General features: G+C 33.1%; 1 protein-coding gene and 1 long non-coding RNA gene across 4 annotated transcripts; one reads left to right on the top strand and one right to left on the bottom strand.

Moving 5' to 3' along the window:
• Positions 1-3: 3 nt before the first annotated feature.
• LOC148600902 (sulfotransferase 1B1-like) lies at positions 4-20,054 on the bottom strand. Of its 2 annotated transcripts, XM_088554910.1 has the most exons (7): positions 19,880-20,054; positions 9,476-9,555; positions 4,501-4,676; positions 2,457-2,783; positions 1,971-2,074; positions 1,361-1,529; positions 4-209 (listed from the first exon to the last, which is right to left on the bottom strand). In XM_088554910.1, the coding sequence occupies exons 1-7, from the start codon at positions 19,949-19,951 to the stop codon at positions 100-102; spliced, it is 1,038 nt and encodes a 345-aa protein (XP_088411036.1). In that variant the 5' UTR covers positions 19,952-20,054; the 3' UTR covers positions 4-99. The 2 variants fall into 2 exon arrangements, with proteins under 2 accessions (XP_088411036.1, XP_088411038.1); XM_088554912.1 differs by lacking the exons at positions 9,476-9,555; positions 19,880-20,054 and adding an exon at positions 9,358-9,449.
• On the top strand, positions 14,116-17,914 carry LOC148600903 (uncharacterized). Of its 2 annotated transcripts, none has more exons than XR_015917016.1 (3): positions 14,116-14,367; positions 14,771-15,481; positions 17,552-17,914. It is a non-coding gene; the product is annotated as an uncharacterized LOC148600903 (long non-coding RNA). The 2 variants fall into 2 exon arrangements; XR_015917017.1 differs by having other exon boundaries at positions 14,118-14,356.
• Positions 20,055-20,589: the final 535 nt, after the last annotated feature.

Genomic DNA, 20,589 nt, shown 5'->3' on the forward strand with positions numbered 1-20,589 from the left:
CAATTCAGTGTCAATGTGTTTATCCTAAACAGATGGTAAAAAGTTTTTCTCTATCTATTGCATAAGAACGATGAAATCTGGGACTGTTTGTAAGTAGGTCTATTCATATGTCCATGATACATTCACTCCTTGCATTTCTTTCTTGTAGATCTCATCAAACTGTTCATTCTGAGCAACTGTGAACCATGTCTTCCAGTCACCAATCTGGCCTGTAAGATAAACACAGATCGTGAATATTTTGCTTTGTACAATTATGTTAACATTCGATGTTGGCCCGAGTAAGACTAAGTATCAATCCTTCTTCTCATGTTATGAGCTAATTTCATCCACACAAATAATCGCATCCTTCACTACGTCTCTCTACGCTAGCTTACGATCTCAGATACCCAGGCTGTCCAAATTTTCATAAATCACGAGCACTACTCAATACGAATCCCTAAAAGCTCTTTCCAGTAAATTGTACGTAAAATGTACATAAAGGGTGGAGTAAAGTAGGAGTATGGGTGACAAAAAGTGGAGTAATGTAGGAGTACAGGTGAGAAAGTACGGGGTAAAGTAAGAGTATGGGTGCAAAAGGGTGGGGTAAAGCATGAGTATGGGTGAGAAAGGGTGGGGTAAAGTAGAAGTATGGTTGAGAAAGGGTGGGGTAAAGTAGGAGTACGTGTGAGAAACGGTGGGGTGAAGTAGGAGTATGGATGAGAAAAGGTGGGGTAAAGTAGAAGTATGGATGCTTAAAGGGGGAGTAAAGTACGATTATGGGTGAGAAAGGGTGGGGTAAAGTAGAAGTATAGATGAGAAAGGGTGGATAAAGTAGAAGTATGGGTTAGAATTTGTGGGGTTAAGTAGGGGTATAGGTGAGAAAGGGTGGAGTAAAGTAGGAGTATGGGTGAGAAAGGGTGGGGTAAAGTAGAAGTATGGATGCTAAAAGGTGGGGTACAGTATGAGTATGTGTCCAAAAGGGCGGGGTAAAGTAGAAGTACAGGTAATAAAGTGTGGGGTTAAGTAGAAATATGGATGAGATAATATTTCAACACAGGAGATTGGTAATAGGCTTATTTTTACTTTTTTCGTTTCCTTTCGTTACGGGTTTTGTTGTATTATCTTTAGGGCTGATCTCTTAAATCTTCACTTTACTGCCACTGAAATTCATGTGCGAATGACTAAATGTAGCTTGTCATTTTATTTATATTCTATGAAATTTATGCTAAGAAACAACTTACAAATAGTTTCAAAACAACGAAAGGATCATCCTATGAAGTGTAAAATTGAGTACAGATTCTAGAATGAATGTGTCAGAATAGACGGACCACTGAACGGGATTGGAAGGTCCCTTAGGAATCATCTATAACAATAAACTCACCTTTTCTAAATAAGGTGGATTCAAAATTCTTTGCATATTCAGCTGTACCATCTAACTTGTGGGTTTTCAATTTGCTAAAGCTGCATTTGTCAGCTATTTCACTTACAAAGTCGTCATTGTAAGGCACGTCTAGAAACTTGGCTAGTTTTGCAATTTCTTTCTCTGGCGTCTGAAACAAAAAATGAATTAAAGAGATAGTTATTTGCTAAGTACAAGTGTGTGGTTTGCAGTGGAAAAATTTCTTTATTTCATGTACGTGTAAATACATTAGTACATGAAAATGCATTTTATTCAAATAAATACATATACATGTTGCAAACAGGGGAGATAAAGACATTATGAAAAAAGACTGATCAAACAAAAAATGACTCGCGTTTGCAGGAATGGGTTCAAAAGGAATGAACCATCCGTACGTTCATTACAGCTGGAAAAAATACACGAAACTTCATTATTGCTAATTGTACCCCAAAAACAAAGACATGTAATCTAAACAAATTTGCTTACATCTCAATAACCTTTAACCCGTTCTAGGGTTGAGCTAAGTGAATATCATAAGAGAACATTATAAAAAAAAACTGTTGAAAACATTATATGGTTATGTTGTGCTTACAAGTTTCAGATCTTCAAAGAACACCATGGTAACAAAGTCTGGATAGTTTTCTACGGCTGCAATCATTTCTCTTGTCCAGTTAAACCAGCCAGTCATGAATTGATCTGTATTGTAATAAAATCTTATTACATTGATATTAAACATGATACAGAGAATCTACCGACCAACTGAATTTTATTTTATGGATATAGTTATATTCAAACAAAGGGAGGTAACTCGAATTACCTAAAGTTGTTTATTTAAAAGCAATCACATTGTACAACATGTTTTTAAAATACAACGCATTTGAAACAAAATGTTTCGTTATTTTAAAACTAATGTTTTTTCGTAAATCCCTAAACTAGGATAGGGGAAAATAAACTTGTAGAGAACTGTACCCATTTGCGTATTGTTTTGATCAAGCCTTGAAAAGGCTTATGACCTTAAGACCATTCAACCTCTCCAGGAGCTCGAGGTACCTAGTGCTAAAAATTAGATTTTTCATGCCTTTTAGAACCATTTCGTCCCAATACTGTTCCCATGAGTAATTTTCAGGCGTGCCAACCATCTTCTTGAAGAAGTTGTACTGAGATACATGCCGATCCTTTGGATTCCTATTTACAATGATTACTTTAGCCTTCTTCTTCAGGTGAGCTGATGGTAGGAATTGGAATGGTAGATGAGTGTGAAGAATGCGTCTCCTTGTCTCATTCTCTAGGATATTTAAATCGTTCATGGTATCGACGTGGATATCATCTAATGCAAGGTTTCTACTGTTGTATGCTGTAGTTTGGTCCACCAGCATGTTGACAATCTCATGAGCCCAGTGAGTACCTAAAATTACTCTAATGTTATACTAATGTATATAGTCCATAGGTCATCATGCCAGAGGCAGGGACGGATCCAGGATTTTATGATGGGGACGCGTAATTACGAGAATCAATATGACATATTAAATGAATGATAAATGGCCATATTCAATTTAATATTTAGCACATTACGATAGTTCTTTGTTTTTTTAAATGCGGGGGGGGGGGGGTACTGCAATTACGCCCTTACCTGGACCCGCCCTGTGAGGAGCGAGAACTCAAATCCCGAGAAAATTTTCAACAGTTTAGTGTATAAAATATGAAATCTTCAACTGTATTTAAAAGGGAGATCAAATCAAAGTAATGATATTCTCTTTAATGCTTTATGGCACCCAGGACTCATTAGCTTTGTAATACAAATTTATCTAAATTAAAGCTGTCTCAGACTGGTGTAACAAATTCAGTCTACTTAGGTGTTCATTCCATTCAAGTGATGCATGCATTTTTTTTTAATATTGTAGTTTAAATAACACGCGTTGATACGATTTAGTAAGGAAGAAGCGTTTCACAGTTGTGTCGCTCAAATTTTTGTCGGATGTTCTGCTGCGGCAATGATACACGTATACACATACAAGAAAATGTACGAACTTTTACAAAATATTGCCCACTATTTTGTCTTATAACAAGAGGCTTCCACGTTATCCTGTCCCTAGCAGCTACCGACATTAGTCAAAGGCTACCGCTCAAAGCATACCCTGCTTTTATAAAGTGTATACTTCAGAAAAAGTGAACAACTAGACCACGACAAACAGACCTATAATTCTTTCGTTAGTACGGGAAGGCAATCAATTGAATGCTCGATAGAACAAAACTTAGTGTGTTTTCATTACGAACACTTTGCCATCGTGGAAAATTTAGTCACAGGGAGGGTACCTATTCATTTCATTTAAAATCGGATCACTGGACTAATATAATTTATGCAAATTTCCGCAGCTTTTTTGAAAACCAATAACCTTAGCCAATAACTAGCATCATTCAGATTTACCCACACAGTAAATTAAAATTTTGAAAGTCCTTTCAAAATAGTGAACTTATGCCTGTATATAGCGCTCAATTTAATACCTATTAACCCGACATATCATTATCAGGCCACTATCGGTCAAGTACATGATGTTCTATAATCAAGGTACCTGAAAGGTTGAATTATTTACAAGTTAAACGTTCACCTTACTTATCTTACCAGAGTCAAGGACAGTGGTGCACGATGACAGATAATGAATTTATAACATACTGGACGATCCATCAACGAATAGAATGGAAAAGTTCACGTTTTTACGTTTTTCGACAACTCGTTCACAGGGAGAAAGTGGTTATTGTATGCAATGGCGCGTTGCGTTCGCAACACCTTTGATTCAATTCAAAATATTTGTTTTAATCAGATAAATTTCAAGCAATGGTCACAAAAGCTAGTGCCTTGATAAATTTTCTTCTAAGTCCATAGGTCCTTCAATTCCAGCTTATCATCATTTGCCTGGGTCGTCTTCGGACATTGATCACAATTCTGTAAACTCAGTCTTTAATAGTCGTAGACAGACACTGACAGGTACCATGTGGACTTTTAATACTTTACACATATATCTCGTAGTCTTTACATTAAAAAATAGACTATTAAAGAACTTTTTCCACCGATTGCAGTAAAACACATGCAATAATTCGCTACGTATTCCAGTGACTGAAAGTACCTGATTTCTGTACTGTAACAAGGAAAATATCATCTTCTCTTGACTTGAAATCTTTTAATTCATCGAAATATTGCTGCGCATCTTCTCTCCAGCGGGGCCAGGGGAACAGAGTCCATTGTTTAAATGGGATGGGTGGATATGAAGGGACTTGGTTCGCTTTGTCAGGCCATACCCGCCTTTAACAAAAATTAGAATTAGTATGCATGCACCTAAAAGAAAAAAGAAAATGAAAGAAACAGATTAGTCAACATTTAACACACTATTTACAACACAAGCTACATAAGGTTAATATGGTGCTACCATTCGATTTTTATTAGAAAAGAAAGGATCAAACTTGAGTTTTAAGTGACATTGAACATGTTTGCTTTTTCTTTTGTATTTCTTGTTTCTTTTTTTGCCATTACTAATGCAACCTTACTGTTTTTTTTTTCAATTTCTTGCTCTTTCCTGTCGTGCAGCACTAAGAATTAGACATAGTTACACCTATTGTGTCCAGATTTCATTTTCTAAATTTTCTTCTACAGTACACAGGCAAAAATGCCGAACATGCGCACGTGAGTGCATGTGTGGCATTTTTACACTAGTACAGAATCTGTTCCAGTATTTCTAATTCAAATTTGACCCTATCTCCTCATTGGAATCGAATTGCCTTTTCATTACACAATGTATACGATATAGAATAAATACATTTACAAGCATATAATTAAGGAATAAAGTGGGCATTAAAAAGTACTTTTAACCAGTTGCGTAAAATATGCATATATACAATTATCCGTTGAATACGAAACGGAAAGAGCCAAGAAAATCAATAACTGGACAAATACAGGCTAACAGGCTACAGACAGTCAGTCCAAAACAGAACCAACACAAAAAGAATTAAATTTGTCTTGTTAGACCATTCTCGATACGAATTTCTCACTCAGTGATTTCTATTATACATATTTTTGAACAAAACATCTGTAACTTGGAAATTCTAGCAGTATTTGTTCACTGCGATATCAAAGTTTCTATCTTGTACAACTGGCTAAAAATCGTGTCACTTTTTAATATCGGTCCCATATTACGTCTTAGACAAGTCGTATTGGGCCTCGGTATTGTCTCCACACAATACAGCTAGTCCTGACACAAAACGACTGTCTTTGGACATAATAATGGGCCAATATGAAAACAAAAACATTCCATGACTTTATAGTATTATACACAAATAATACATTTCACACTGCGTGAATATGACACACATATAACGAGAATAGATACATGTATGTATATGTCAAAGAGACAACAACCCCATCTTGATGAAAATGTCAGTCCATATGTATATTCCTTTACAAATGTATTATTGTGTAAGAACACTATCGGTATACACGTGAAAAAAAATATAAACGTGTAGGAAAATACATAACTGAATATACAATGTACGCACAATTAACCAACCATACTACAAGGAGTACTCACATTTTATTCAAATATTAAGTATAGAAATTAAAACAAATATTTGTAAGAATGAGACAAAATGGAAAAGAAATGAAACATGCATGTCAAATACCCGAAAATTAATTAAGTTAATCCCACTTCTGACGCTTCGGTATTTTTTGACGATATTATCTGTCCTTAAAATGTTTATTCGCAGTGCAAATTACAATTATATTATAACTTATTTTTTAATGACTTGGAAAACTGTGTCCATATTTCTTGATTTTGATAGTAAAAACAGCCAAATTACACCCAATAAAGCGGTGGAGTATTTTATACTACGTTTCGCCCAATGCCCGATTCTTACAGAGACTGACACATAGAAGCCACGATAAAGCACACAATACACCGTACAACCTTTCCCAAGCGTTAAGGTTCCTCTTAAGTCGTAACTTATAGGACGATTTTGCCGAAATGTTTCCATTCGTAGTTTTTATTTTGCCTGAATTGTAGTTCTGAAACTTTGAGTATCGCATGAGGTGACGGATGAATGACAGCGGTATATGCCATGACACAGGGGTATGAATGTGTGTATTGTAAGTAAAGGTAGAAATTATCATATAGAGGCTAACATGGTTAAAGGTAAACGAAATTACAAGTAGGTATTATTTTACAGTAAAACATATTAAATTTATTAGACAATAATATACATATACCTTTCTTAGGTCAGCGAAAATAAATATATAAAACACAACAACACACGAACTTTGTACCGAATACGATTGTAGATACGCGTGGTTCGACAGTAGCGGATGAAAAATAGTCGGAAAAGTGGGACGGCACCGATTGGCATAAGAGGGGCTGCTCTAGTGGTTTCCAGTTTTTACATTAACCAACTCATATTTTCAAACGCTTTTATGCGAAAAGCTGGCATTTTTACCATTATAAATGCTATAATTATTCAGTTCAGTGGGTCAGACTTTAAATGGAAAATACAGAATAATGAACATCTAGCACTTAGACTTAATGACTTAGTAAGTTGCATTTCCTGAAAGGAGCTTTACAGAGGCATTCAACCTTGAAGAACAAGTCTTACAATTTCTTTGGTGAACATTTTGGTTTAAATCTATTCATACAAAAGCCCTGGTTAAAATTCTTTTCTATAAAAAGTCGGTCATGGTCACGAAATTCAAGAATTACAAGAAATTAAACAATGGATTTTTTCTCATCTAAAATCTATTCCCATATTTCAATTGTTCTGATTGGTTAATATAACAATCAACCCATAACTACTTTATAAACGTCCTGAGTCAACTGTAGAAATCAGGAATTATACAATCAATAATTGCAATAAGTATAAAACCATACAATAATCAGGCATGACTTTCTAATATTTGAAGGGTCAGAGCCTGCACTGGTGTATTCAGGGTAAGGTCTGGGGAATGGAACCTTCCCCTCCCATTTGATTAGAATCTGTTGACAATTTCATACAAAATTCATGCAAACATTAACAAATAACCTCGGACCCCCATTTCAAAATCTCAGGATCCACCCTGGCCTGCATGCAGCTGCTGTACACAAAATTGTCCATAGCGTTTCAGCATTCGTGGTTTCAAAAGGTAGTCACAAGACGATCACAGTTCCTTTAGAGATAATGAATTCGGCGTGCTCAAGTAATGATCATGTACCATATTCGCCCGACCCTTACATCGAGAGATATTTAAATCTACATGTTTCGTCACCAGGGAAACTAAAGTAATGGTGGTGATCATCTTCTTACCGCGTGCTCTAAAAGATAAATGAACTGATCTTTCACATTGTATGAATTTCTTAATCTGTAACAAATATGACAGTATTTAAAATCCAAGCCATGTTAAATTCAGGTGCCGGAAATGAATCGCAGGTTACAACCTATTGGATTCATTAAGAATATATGATGGAAAGGGGACGTGTTAAATTAATATTACAAAAGTCTATAAATATTTAGGTCTATCAATTACAAAGCAGATGTCAAACTGCACGACAGCATTTTTAAATATAAACTTATATTACGTACATTACACAATACATGTAAACTGCAAATCAAACAATCAATTTTAAGTCAAAACCCTACTATAAATGTTTTCACTCCTAAGTTCTAGTCCAAAACCCCACACTCTACAACTCCCTCCATAAAATAAACTATACCAACTACGACGACCTTTTAAACAAAGTAAGACTTTATTTTACAAATAATTATGTAGGTTAATATGAATAGGCCTCGAAAATGACACTTGTTCGAATTCTGGGACGTGTGGAAAATTACATTGCGGAAGTGGATGAAGATAAAATGATATGAATGTGACGAAACAGTTTTAAATGATGGTAATAATACCTCAAGGTAGACAGAAATGACTTTAAAAGAGACAAATTAGAACTACAAATGATACATGTATACTGTCATCGCTATATAAGGGAGACGAGTTATGCGGAAAAGGTATCATTTGCCTGTCCGAAACTTTTTAAATTATTGCATGAAAGTGAAGGACATGCATCTTTAAATTTAAAGAGAATGAAATAATCGTAATAGAACACTACATGTGCTACACATGTATTAGTAAAATTTTCGATTACATTTCTGTGCAGTAGACCTTAGTCAGGATTTCTTGTTTTATTCCCATAGTACAAAATGCATTTTTTTTGTTCTTGAGCAATTAGCGACCTCTACTTGCGAAATATACTTGGTTTGTTTTTATCTTTGTGCATTTATTTATATATTAATATATAGGTTTGTTTGTTGGGGTTTAACGTCCGAGTAGCAATACTTCAGCTATATTCAGACGATGAACATGAAATTGATGATAAAATGAACATGAAATGATAATGAAATGAAAAAGGGATGGGACACAAGGACAATGGGGTCGACAAATTTTGATTGCCACTGGAAATAGGGAGAGGTGGGTAGGGTCGGGCAATTTAGCCTCCTGTGGCGGAGCCGTATGGTTCCTACTCGGAGAGAATACCACAGTAGGGTTCTTTAACGTGCAAGGAACGTTGTATCTTTTCCAACACGGTGCACCACTAAGGTTTGCGGTCGGGTTTTCCGTATTATAGCCAGACAACCCCAGCATGTAACACACCAGGGGTACCCCATTCCACCACCTAGGGCACACATCCCAGTTGCTCTGTGGGCAGAGCGCCCTGGCCCCCGGCTAGGGTTCTGAGCACTATGTAGTCGCTTTTTACGACAAGCTTAGCGCTGCTGCAGACCTATTCTTTTAACACCAGGACCTGCACGGGGATTAAAAACTATATATAGGTAAAACAAACCAAGTATAAATAAAAAGCAAAAATAAAAACTAAATAAATAGAAAAAAAAAGAATAAATGGTTATGACCATCCGTGTTGCGAAACGTAATCGAAAATTTTATCTACAAGGATTACTATATGAGTAAGTTTCCTTACGCTTCCATTGCAACTCTGCTAAGTCTCCCTCGTGTCCAAAGCGACCAACACAATGTAGTCAGACGTCTGTAGTTTCGTATGCGAATGAATAATGATCACCAATTGTTAGAACTCTTACCTGTTAAAATTACTATTTCCATTGGCGCCATTTGTGGCACCGTTTGTCCCGTTCATACCGTTTTTGGAGTCCTCTTGGATCTGCAATGGAAATGAGTTGACAATATCACAACTACCTATTGTAAAATAGCCTCTTGTTTGGCTGAACTCGAACTTTTTTAACCTATGCGACTAGTACATGTTTTGAACGCTTGTCGTTTTGTTTTGATGTTACTTGTCAAAATATAGCAGCTATTGATGTAATATTTTAAACAGTTTGGACAAAAATAAAAAATGGCGGTTAGAGGGGACTAAGTCCTAATAACATTTATCAGTACGAGTTTAACCTTTGATCTTAGTACGGAGAGCTTGTAATCAAAAATAAAACATTCAAATTTGCGATACTGTAGCTGTCACGTAGTCTCAATAATTAGTTTAAACATATTTATTCAAGTAAATAAGCACAAGCAAATAGTGTATACACATTTACATACAAACTCATGGTAGGATTCGGAAAGAAGCTAGTTAGCTTATACAAAGTTACGTGTCCTTTAGAGTAAATTGCAAGAATATTCTTATAAATAAGATGCATGTGGAATCATTTTCATAATCGACTAGTAAATAAGACAAACGAATAGAAAAACAAAAATGGAATTACAAAATTAGTGTAGAGATGCAGTACATGGAAGTCAAGCATTTATAAACCTTTTACTTTTGATAATAAACTTCTGAACTTTAAGAAAAACTTCTACATTTTGTTCAGCATTTAGAATATTTGAGCCATACAATACATTTACAGTAATATGTCCATCAAGTGCCATAGAAAATATGATTTCATTTCGTAATAAAGTATATTTGGCACCAAAGAGCAAAAAATGGGGGAAAAATGGTTACGACTGAACAGATGTTCGTTGAGAGAAGCACTATTCATTCGCAGTCCGGCATGTAATATTTGCCCTAGTCGTGTACCAATAAAGTAAAGATTCGGGCATTTTATCAAATGTTCCTTAATCTTATTTCTAAAAATGTTGGTGGAACTAGAACTCCTGGTATTCTGAGGAAGTTTGTTCCACAGTTTAACTGTTGCTGGCAGAAAGTATTCAAAATAGAAGTAAGTTCTCGTGCAAATTTCTAAATATTTTGTGATTGTCTAGTATAATGTCCATGCAAGGAATCAACCGAGTTTGGATATAATGATTGCAAATACTCTGGATTTTCCTTGTTGATAATCTTATATAATAATACGAGTCTATGTTTTTCCCATCCCGTTTCCTTATAAAATTTATTGATAGATGTTACTTTGGTCCCTCCCGTCACAATTCGTAATAATAATTATTTTTAACACCACATCCGTACGCAGTCGGGAAGATAATGGCCATAAGATTCAGGAGATACTTCTGGGACGTTGCAGGTACTTGATCACAATTAATTCCCCATGACTTTTCGTTGTATATAGTTCTTTTTTTTTTAGTGTGTCTCTTCCTGATACTTTTTCTTTGCTGTCATAAACTTTAATGCTTAGTATTTACTACAGACATGTACAGCATGGATAAAATTTACAAGGGATTTTTTTCATTCGGTAATTTTATGTAGAAGTTGTGATTTGGTCCGATGGAAGAAGGTCAAAATTTAGGACATTTGGCAGTGATCACTTTTCATGTCTATGGGGTCTCCGAAGCAAAGTAGCTAAAAATAAAATATGTTGGTCAATTTTTCTGGCACTCTTGTAGGAATCTGCTTTTATACATGTTTCCAATTTGGTAAAGTTTCACTGAGTTTGAAGCTGTGGACTTTTTTCTATATGTCAAGATAGGTCTGTTGAAATTCACTACGAAATTTATTGTGTCCTCGTACCTTGCAGAGGTAGTAAGACGCAAAATAGCTCCAATAGAAGTTGCTCAAAAACGAGTTTACTTACGGATTCAGCTGCTAATAATTACCACAGAGAGTTATATTTTCACATTTACTGATCCGGTAAGACAATTTCTTTCCTAAATTTGGTATAAATGTCAGAATCTGGGTGAAAAGTTTTTCAAGACAACAAAGGAATCACAAATACAGAGAACAATAGATTGGTATAGTAACGGCATAGTGTCGGCATAGTAAAGGTAAACAATGGCTTCTGAAAACAGCAATACGCAAATAAAAGATGATAAAAATCAACCTAAAGATCTTACATCAAATGAAATGTTCAAGCAAATTATGACAAAACTCTCTTCTCTTGATAACAGATGCAGAAGATCGAAAATGAAGTCAACAAAATAGGAGAAATAAAACAAAAGTATCAGCAGTTATTCAGTGCGCAGATCATACAGAACGTGAAATAACAGATGTCAAAACAAACAATAAAATGCTAGAAAACAATCTGGAAAAACTCGGCGAAGTTTTTGATACGGTAGTGGACCAATGCTCAGCCAATAACGGAAATATACGGCAAATTATCCAGAAAGTTGACAACTTAGAGTCAATGTCCAACAATGTTAAATGCGAGTGTGAGAATAGATTGGTAGAATTACAAGAAAGTATTACCGATTTAAGATGCAGAAGCATGAAGAATAACCTTATTTTCTCTGGTATAAGGTACAACCCAAAATGAGAACTGCGAAGCCCTTCTACACTGATTTCCTTTACAGAGAACTCAATATACCTTACAGAGTATCGCTTGGCCATTGTAATGCAGTTATATGCATATACAAGTAAATTTCTATATATTAGTTGATATTTCTTAAAATTTTAATTATTTCAATTTCCCTTATTTTTTCGTTTTTATTTTTCAATAATTTTCATCTGATTTTTATAAGTTCAGTTTAAGGATAAAATTAGGACAAGAAAAGAAGAATTATTTTGTATAAGGTTACATATTATTATTCAATTCCAATTTAGATTTTAATTTATTTTTCACTTAGGAAAAGACATGTTTGCAAGTGTCCAAACAACGAATATAGATAAAAGTTATACAGTTTGTAAGATTATGTCACACACTTGAAATTATCTTTGAGAAAAAAATGTCTTTCTTTGTTCAAAACATAATCCGGACGGTTTATACCCACTTGTCCTACATTTGTAAAAAACATACATCCCACTTGTCCTGCAAAATTATTGTGACTAATTAGATAATTATGTTCTTATAAAGTGTTGGTAGTGTTATAGTCTTTTCCATTAATTGGCAATAAATCTGTATCTAAAGTACAACAAAAAAGGCAAAATGATATTCAATAATTAAAAAAAAAATGTATTAACCAATGTACAAAAAAAAATAATGTATAATAATTTATCTTTTTTATTTAAAAAACTTACTATATATATCAAAATAAAAAAAAATATTACATAAATAAATGTTATAAGATATTACATATATATGATCAAAAGTTCTAAAAAATATAAATAAATTAAAAGAAAATGTTGCTAACTTATTTACTTAATCATCATAACTTATTGAATCTTATAATCATCATAATTAAGCACATCTTCAAGTAAGTTGTCATTATAATGAGCTTGGTATATCACTTGAGCTTAATTCTCTTAAGTTGGGTAATAGTTGAAAATTATTTTAATATTCTAAATGAGCTTGGCCTTTCTCATTCATATTAGTAAGTAATGTTCAAATGATTATCTTATTAGCATGGCTTTGAATACTGTTCAGTATATGTATATAAGCATAGAGAAAATAGGAAAATTCATCAGTCAAAATGGCTAATGCTCAGTTAAACGTTGTTATATTTATGTACGAAATAAAATATTGAGATATATTTTGCGTAATTTTTTGGAACCTACATGTTTACAAAGAAAAAAAATAGCATTATAATGGGAACTCCATACAAAACGTAAACCAAAATGCAAAATATATAAATGAAAGTTTTTGACTTTTATTTATATATTTTACAGACTTTACCTTTCGAATGTGGCTATCTTTTCATACAATTTAAAACAGACTATAGATAGCTCCCTTTGATCTTTTGTTGTGATAAACAAGCAATTAACAGGTAATTAATAACTACGTACCTCCCACTTGTCCTACAAATTTTCACCTGTATTTTACCTGTAATTAACAAATGCAAGACAAGTGGGATGACACCATCCCGACACTGGTCAGACAATAGACCACTTTAACAATCAAGTTTATCGCTTTCGGCTCATAAGCAGGATTAATGCCTAAAAACATAAATTTAAGTAATTGACAGCGAATTAGGGTGGTACCCGAAAAGGGGGGCCTAAACCTGATTGGTCAACTAATTCAGGAAATCGATCCAGCAGTCACCCCTCCCAAATATCGGAAAAAGAAGTTTGCGTCACTTTGACTGCTGAGTTTGAAGAAGAAACATCATAATACATATTTTAACCTGAATTATATTTTGACCAACAGGATTGTTAAAATGTCTATTTGTTATATTTTATAGTCCTTGAGAATATGCATACATTGTATGCTCGTGATGATAAAGTTCTTCATTCGCATTATTAATATTTTTTTTATATTTTATTTTTGTGTTCAAAATAAGTTTTATCTATTTTGAACTTAGAACGATTTAAATCCACAGACCGATTTAAATCCACATAATGAGAATTTGCGTATGCGTAGAATATTTTTCATTTTAGAAAGCCGATTGATATGGAATATGAAATTAGTGGCAATAAGAACGATTGATAATAAATGAATGAGTTAGAAAAATAAGTGGAATAAATGTCATGATATCAATAGTACATACGTTAATAAAATACCAGGTTAAATATGCTTTAATAATCCGGAAACAATTTATAGTCAAGTCCGTATTTGATCTTGTAATTAAAATGACAATAGAAAACAACAAAAATATGTACACGCAAGTTTTCGCTTTTTTGATCTAGAAAGTTATTTATTTCTTTACAAATGATGCATTTTATAATTGAAGTTGTGCCGCTTGGAAAGGTAAATAATAAGTAAGTTGTTTAAGCTATTTTTATAGGGTGTATAGGTTTTATTTTGGTCAAATCCAAGTTTGTATAAATTCTATTTTTAGCTGACCTGCACCGGTACATGTTCTATCCATGTGATTGAAGATTTGCTATTTTCCCCAGTCAATTATAATAACTTCATTTTATTTCATAGGTAAAGTTCTTTTTAGAAAAGAGGTTTTAATAATGTGAATTATCTCCCTTGTTTGTGGAATAAACTTGAGTGAATTATATAAGTCGATTACTGCCTAGGTTTACTTTTATTTGATATGATTATTATTGAATCGAATATTTGTGTTGTATATTATTTGTGACTTTGACTGCTGGGTTTGAAGAAGAAACATCGTAATAAATATTTTAACCAGAATTATTATATTTTGACCAACAGCCTTACCCTAGATACAGAGTTTATATATTTTCGGAGAGACACATACACTAACGGCATAACACTATATACACAGGTATGGGAAACCAGGATTAAATGGAGCAAGGGCGATTGCCGCTAGGTTTATTTATACGAGAGAACTTGAACATGTGCTGAACAATGCTACAAATCTTAGGGGCAAACCGTACGGAATTAGTGAACAGTTCCCTGTTGAAATAGAACGCAAGAGGAAAGAGTTATATCCCATAATGTAAGCGGCAAATTGAGATGGTAAAACTGCAAAAGTTGTTAGAGATAAGCTATTCATTAATGGACGACTGCGTTCCTCAGATGAGAGAGACGGTGCGAATACACAGTACAGAAATGCGTTCATCAATGAACACGAGATTTCCACCTTCACCACCACAATCTTACAAATGTAATCAAGCCTATTCAAGTGATAGCCAGGGCCAAGCTGAGGAATTGAATTCAACCCAGCATTAGAACGTGTCGAGAATTCACCAAACACGATTAAATGCCAATACCATACCTTTAACTAAATCACTAACGTTTTATGTATAAACTGCTGTGGACTAAAAAGCAAAATTGACACACCTGAATTTATAGAATTGGTTAATGAGAATGATGTATGTCGCTTTGTTGAATCAAAAACTGATGATCTTGAGGAAATATCAATTCTAGGTTACAAATTTGAAATGAAAAATAGAAAAAAAGGTTAGTAAAGTTAGATCAAGGGGCTTATGTATAGCATATCATGAAAATTTAAAAAAATACATTGAAACAATCCACACTGATAGTAAATTTATATTATGGTGTAAAATTTCAAATTTAATCTGCAAAAATGAAGAAATTTTATTAGGAGTTGTTTATATCCCACCGGAATATACATCTTACTCTTCTGCAGACGCAGCAAGTGAGATTGAAAATGAATAATGAATACATGAGGTTAGGCGAAAAATTTGACAAGGTGTTACTTTTGGGGAATTTTAATGCAAGAACTGCAGAAGAAAAGGACTTATATCTTCAACGAAAATGAAAGTACTGAGTTAACAGATTTTATAAACGTAAATGATATTTATTTCTTGGAAATGGCAAATTTTCCACAAAAAAGAAATAACAAAGATAAAATGAAAAACAGATTCGGTAATCAGTTGCTAGACTTCTACAAAGGTAATAATTTATTTATAATAAGCAGCAGATCAAAAAGCGACAAAGAAGGCAAACTAAGTTGTCGCAACGCAAGTGTGGTTGATTATTGTATATGTAACTCAGGATTTCTAAAATACTTATCAGATTTTCGAGTAATGGATTTCTCATGTTTATACTCAGATGTCCATTCCCCTCTAATTGTAACTATTCATGGAGCTGATCCAGCAGCGAACAATACAAATTCAAGTTTTGGGATAACACAGCGTGAGAAAATAAATAAATGGAATAAAGACAAAGCACAAGAGTATAAGACTAATATAGAGTGAATAATTTAATTTCTGAAATAAATAATACTAACCCAGAAAATTTGACACAAAATATCCTAAATTCAATACTCGAAAAGATAGGAAATATCTATCTGAACAGCGCAAAGAAAACTTTCGGAACAAAACTTCCTTGAGAAAATCACAAAAAATCTTCTCGTGCTAATGCTACTAGCAAGACTCATAAACCATGGTACGATATAGAATGTGAAAACAAACAATATATATTTAGAAAACTTATATAATAGGAATAGGAATAGGAATAAATATAAATCTGCTTTTCATAATAATCTTGCAAAAACAGCCGAAAAGGACTATAAAAAGACATTAAAGAAAGCACAAACTAGGTATCAAAGAGAGCTCAAGGAGAAAATGAAAACACTAAGAACGCATGATACTAAAGCATACTGGAAAATACTTAACAAAGGTATGTCTAATAAGCAACCGGAAATAGACTTCCAAACTTTAGTAGATTTCTTTAAAAATCTTAATAACACAGAAAATAACGAAACAGGAAATTTTGATACAGCTAATAATGTAAATCTGGAAGTAAAGGATACATTGAATAGTCCAATTACAGCAGATGAAATCTTAAAATGCACCAGAAATTTAAAGAATGATAAAGCTTGCTCAAATGAGCAAATTATTAATGAATATATCAAATCAACAATAGATAGTTTTATTGTTTTATATGAAAAGCTTTTTAACTTAGATTTAAATCAGGAAAAATTCCTGATACATGGCTGGAAGGAATCATAATACCATTCTACAAGAATAAAAGAGATAAATCTAATCCCAATTAGTTGTCTTGGTAAATTATTCACATCTATCTTAAAGTAGGCTAAATAAGTTCTATGAAGAAACTCAAATGATAAAAGAAAATCAATGCGGCTTCCGCAAAGGATATTCAACTGTTGATTGTACTTTTATAATACATTCTTTTTTTGAAATACTGAAATTTAAGAGAAAGAAATTGTTCGTTGATTTTGAAAAAGCGTTCGACACAGTGCGCTGAAATGTTTGTGGTATAAAATGACACTGAGTAATGTTACTGGTTATATATATAATATAGTATATAATGTGTATCAAAACATTAAAACATGTAAATCATATAATGGAGCTATTTCCGACTTCTTTCCTCGTGAAAATGGAGTCAGACAAGGCGAGAACTTGTTAACCTTTTTATTTTCATTGTTTCTAAATGATTTAGATTTTTTATGTCAAGAAAATATTACTGGTCTTAGTAGTATAAGTGCGGAGTTTGAGAATAGGCTAAATACTTATCTAAACCTTTTTATCATTCTATATGCAGATGACCCAGTCATTATGGCGGAATCAGCCCATGATTTGCAATCAGCGCTGAACAAGTTTTATGACTATTGTAATACATGGCAGCTTAAGGTGAATGTACAGAAAACGAAAATAGTATTTTTTTCTAAGGGAAGATTACAACGTAACATACATTCTTTTTTATATAACAATACAGAGGTTGAAACAGTAAAAGAATTCAATTACTGAGGAACATATCTGTCGAGAACAGGAAGTTTTAGGTCTGGCAAAATGTATATTGTACAAAAATCAACAAATGCCATGTACAACGTCTTGAGAAAAGGAAGGAAACAAAATTTGTCAATTGAATGTCAATTAGATCTTTTCAATAAATTAGTAAAACCAATTTTATTGTACTGATGTGAGGTCTGGGGTTTTGAAAATAATGATTTATTAGAAAGGGTTCAGTTAAAATGTTGTAAATTACTTCTAGGTTTAAAACAAACAACACCTACTTCAGTCATATATAGCGAACTAGGTTTGTATCCATTGAATATAGACATTAAAGTTAGAATGATATCATACTGGGCAAAAATACTTAAGGGAAAACAGAATAAATTATGTTATGATGTATATAAATTATTACTTAATATGAGAGTCGAAAATAAGGAAATATCCCAGTGGATGAATCAATTGTAAAATATTCTCAACGAATGTGGCCTTAAGTACAGTTGGATAAATCAAGTATTCCCTTCCGAAGAATGGATAAAACTGACTGTCAGAACTATATTGCAAGATCAATATAAACAGACTTGGCATTCAAACATTTAAAATTGCCCGAGAACTATAAATTATCGCATCTTTAAAACTAATCACGCCTTTGAAAATTATTTTAATACTCTGTAAGAAAAAGACTTGTTGGTTTTTAGTAAGTTTAGAATGATAAATCATAAGCTCCCAATTGAATGCTGTCGGTGGAAAAATATACCAAGAGAAAGCAGAATTTGTACTTTATGCAATGAAAATGCAATAGGGGATGAGTATCATTATATAATGGAATGTAAATATTTTGCAGCAAAAAGGAGAGAATACATTGACAGAAGATTTTTCAATAACTGTAATACATTGAAGTTTAAAGAATTAATGGATGTGAGAAAAAAATCAAAGTTAAAAAAAACTTTGCTCTTTTATCAGAATTGTCAACAAAAAGGTGAATTCTCTGGACTAACATAGCCATACATATCTTCTCAATGTATTGTCTGGTTACTTAATTGTATAATTGTACTTTTATCTGTTTTCTTTTATTGTTCTTGACTGTTCTTTGTTTATGTGTTGCTTACCTCTGTCATACAATTTTATATGTAATGACTGTATACCATTGTTTCAACAATGGTTTATCAGAATAAAGTATACATAAAAGTCAGAAGGTAAGTAACTGGAGGAGAGGTAACGAAACCTGTTTTTCATATTTTTACAGTTAGATAACAGTTTTGAACCATTTTTTAATTGTTAAGTTTTCATGTTTAACTGTAATTATTTTTTAAGTATTATTAACCTTTTTAGTGGTGTATAAGCAAAGCATGGCATTTACAAAATTGTACGAACATTTGTACCATGTACAGTGTACTTGTGTGTGTCGAGCGTAATCACATAATACAATAGGACTGGACAACCTAACGCCATCAATACAAATACTTTCACCGGATATGTTACATGTATCACACAGCACGAGTTACGAACACATATTTTGTAGCGCAACCATAAAATAGAAGATAAGGTAGCGTAATTATATCAATATATTGCAAATAAGCATCGATATTGATTTTACCATATTGCAGAACGATTTACCACAGGAGCTTGCTCCCAACCCGACAAGTTTCTATATACTAGTCGCTGCATATAGTAGCCCACGTTGATTCTCGGCAACCGTTTCACGTGAGAATTTTCTGGTAATCTAATATTTAATTATCTTATAATCTCTACTTTGTAAATCATTTATATAAGATAATTTAGACAATAATTCACCAGACTTTTCTTAATAATGACAACTAAAAAGGGGTAAGAAATTCTATTTGAAGTGAAGCTTCTATGTGAAACCATTGATATATAATATACATCGATACATCTATGGTGAAATATTTCAAAATAATATGTCCTCTTGAACTTCATTTAATCGTGAAAAATGGAAACAGAAATCAATTACATAATAAAAAAAAACCAACAAACATTTAAACAAGCCAAAAAAATACAACACTGAACAAAAAAAACAAAATTGGGAAAATGGGAAGACAAAAAATATTTTATACGACGAAAGAAAAAAAGAACTAGGTTACAATATACTAAGTTATTAATTTACAATATCATAACATACCTTTTGTTTTTTCTTCTCAATTGTATCATCGGCTCCATTTTGTAATTGACGCTTGGAAGGGCTGGTAGCCATGGTGAGATTTCCTGGATAAATTCTCTTAATGATCAAATCTATTGCACAGATATCGCAAAAAAATGATTAGCTCCTAACAGCGTCTATTATCGATATTAAAAATACACAGACAGCTTATCCACACACTTTTTTCTAAGCTTTGAAAAGCACGTGTGAATACGACTCAGTGGAAATATACTGAACCGGTTACTTGAACTTGTACACAATACTGGACATACTTGTACACAATACTGGACATCGATTGGTCATTAAAAAGCAATAGGAATATCCCGGGGGGATATGTGTGTGTTTCTATACTTAAATATTTAAATGAAACAGCGCATTACCAACCATGTTAGTCCGAAATTGGTTTTGAGGCTATTTTTGGCGAACATGCTTTCTAAGCATTGTAGGTCGTTTTAAAGACTTAAGTAAGCGAAAAAATACTAGTGTATATGTGTGTCATTGCATGTTAACAGTGTGTTTTATTTGTGTAAATTTAATTTTGTTAATATTTTTTGGCTACATATAAATCTGTCTGCCCATCTGTCCGTCTGTCCGTCACGCAAAATGTTCGCGCTTAATTAAGCTGCACGTCAGTATATATGGAATGAAAAGACCATAGTTTACATGTAAAGGTTTCGTTATTGTTTTTTGTT

This window comes from Perna viridis, chromosome 12 (genome assembly GCF_037379345.1).
Source record: "Perna viridis isolate PV_CMFRI_1.1 ecotype Kerala chromosome 12, ASM3737934v1, whole genome shotgun sequence".
NCBI classification, from domain to species: Eukaryota; Metazoa; Mollusca; class Bivalvia; order Mytilida; family Mytilidae; genus Perna; species Perna viridis.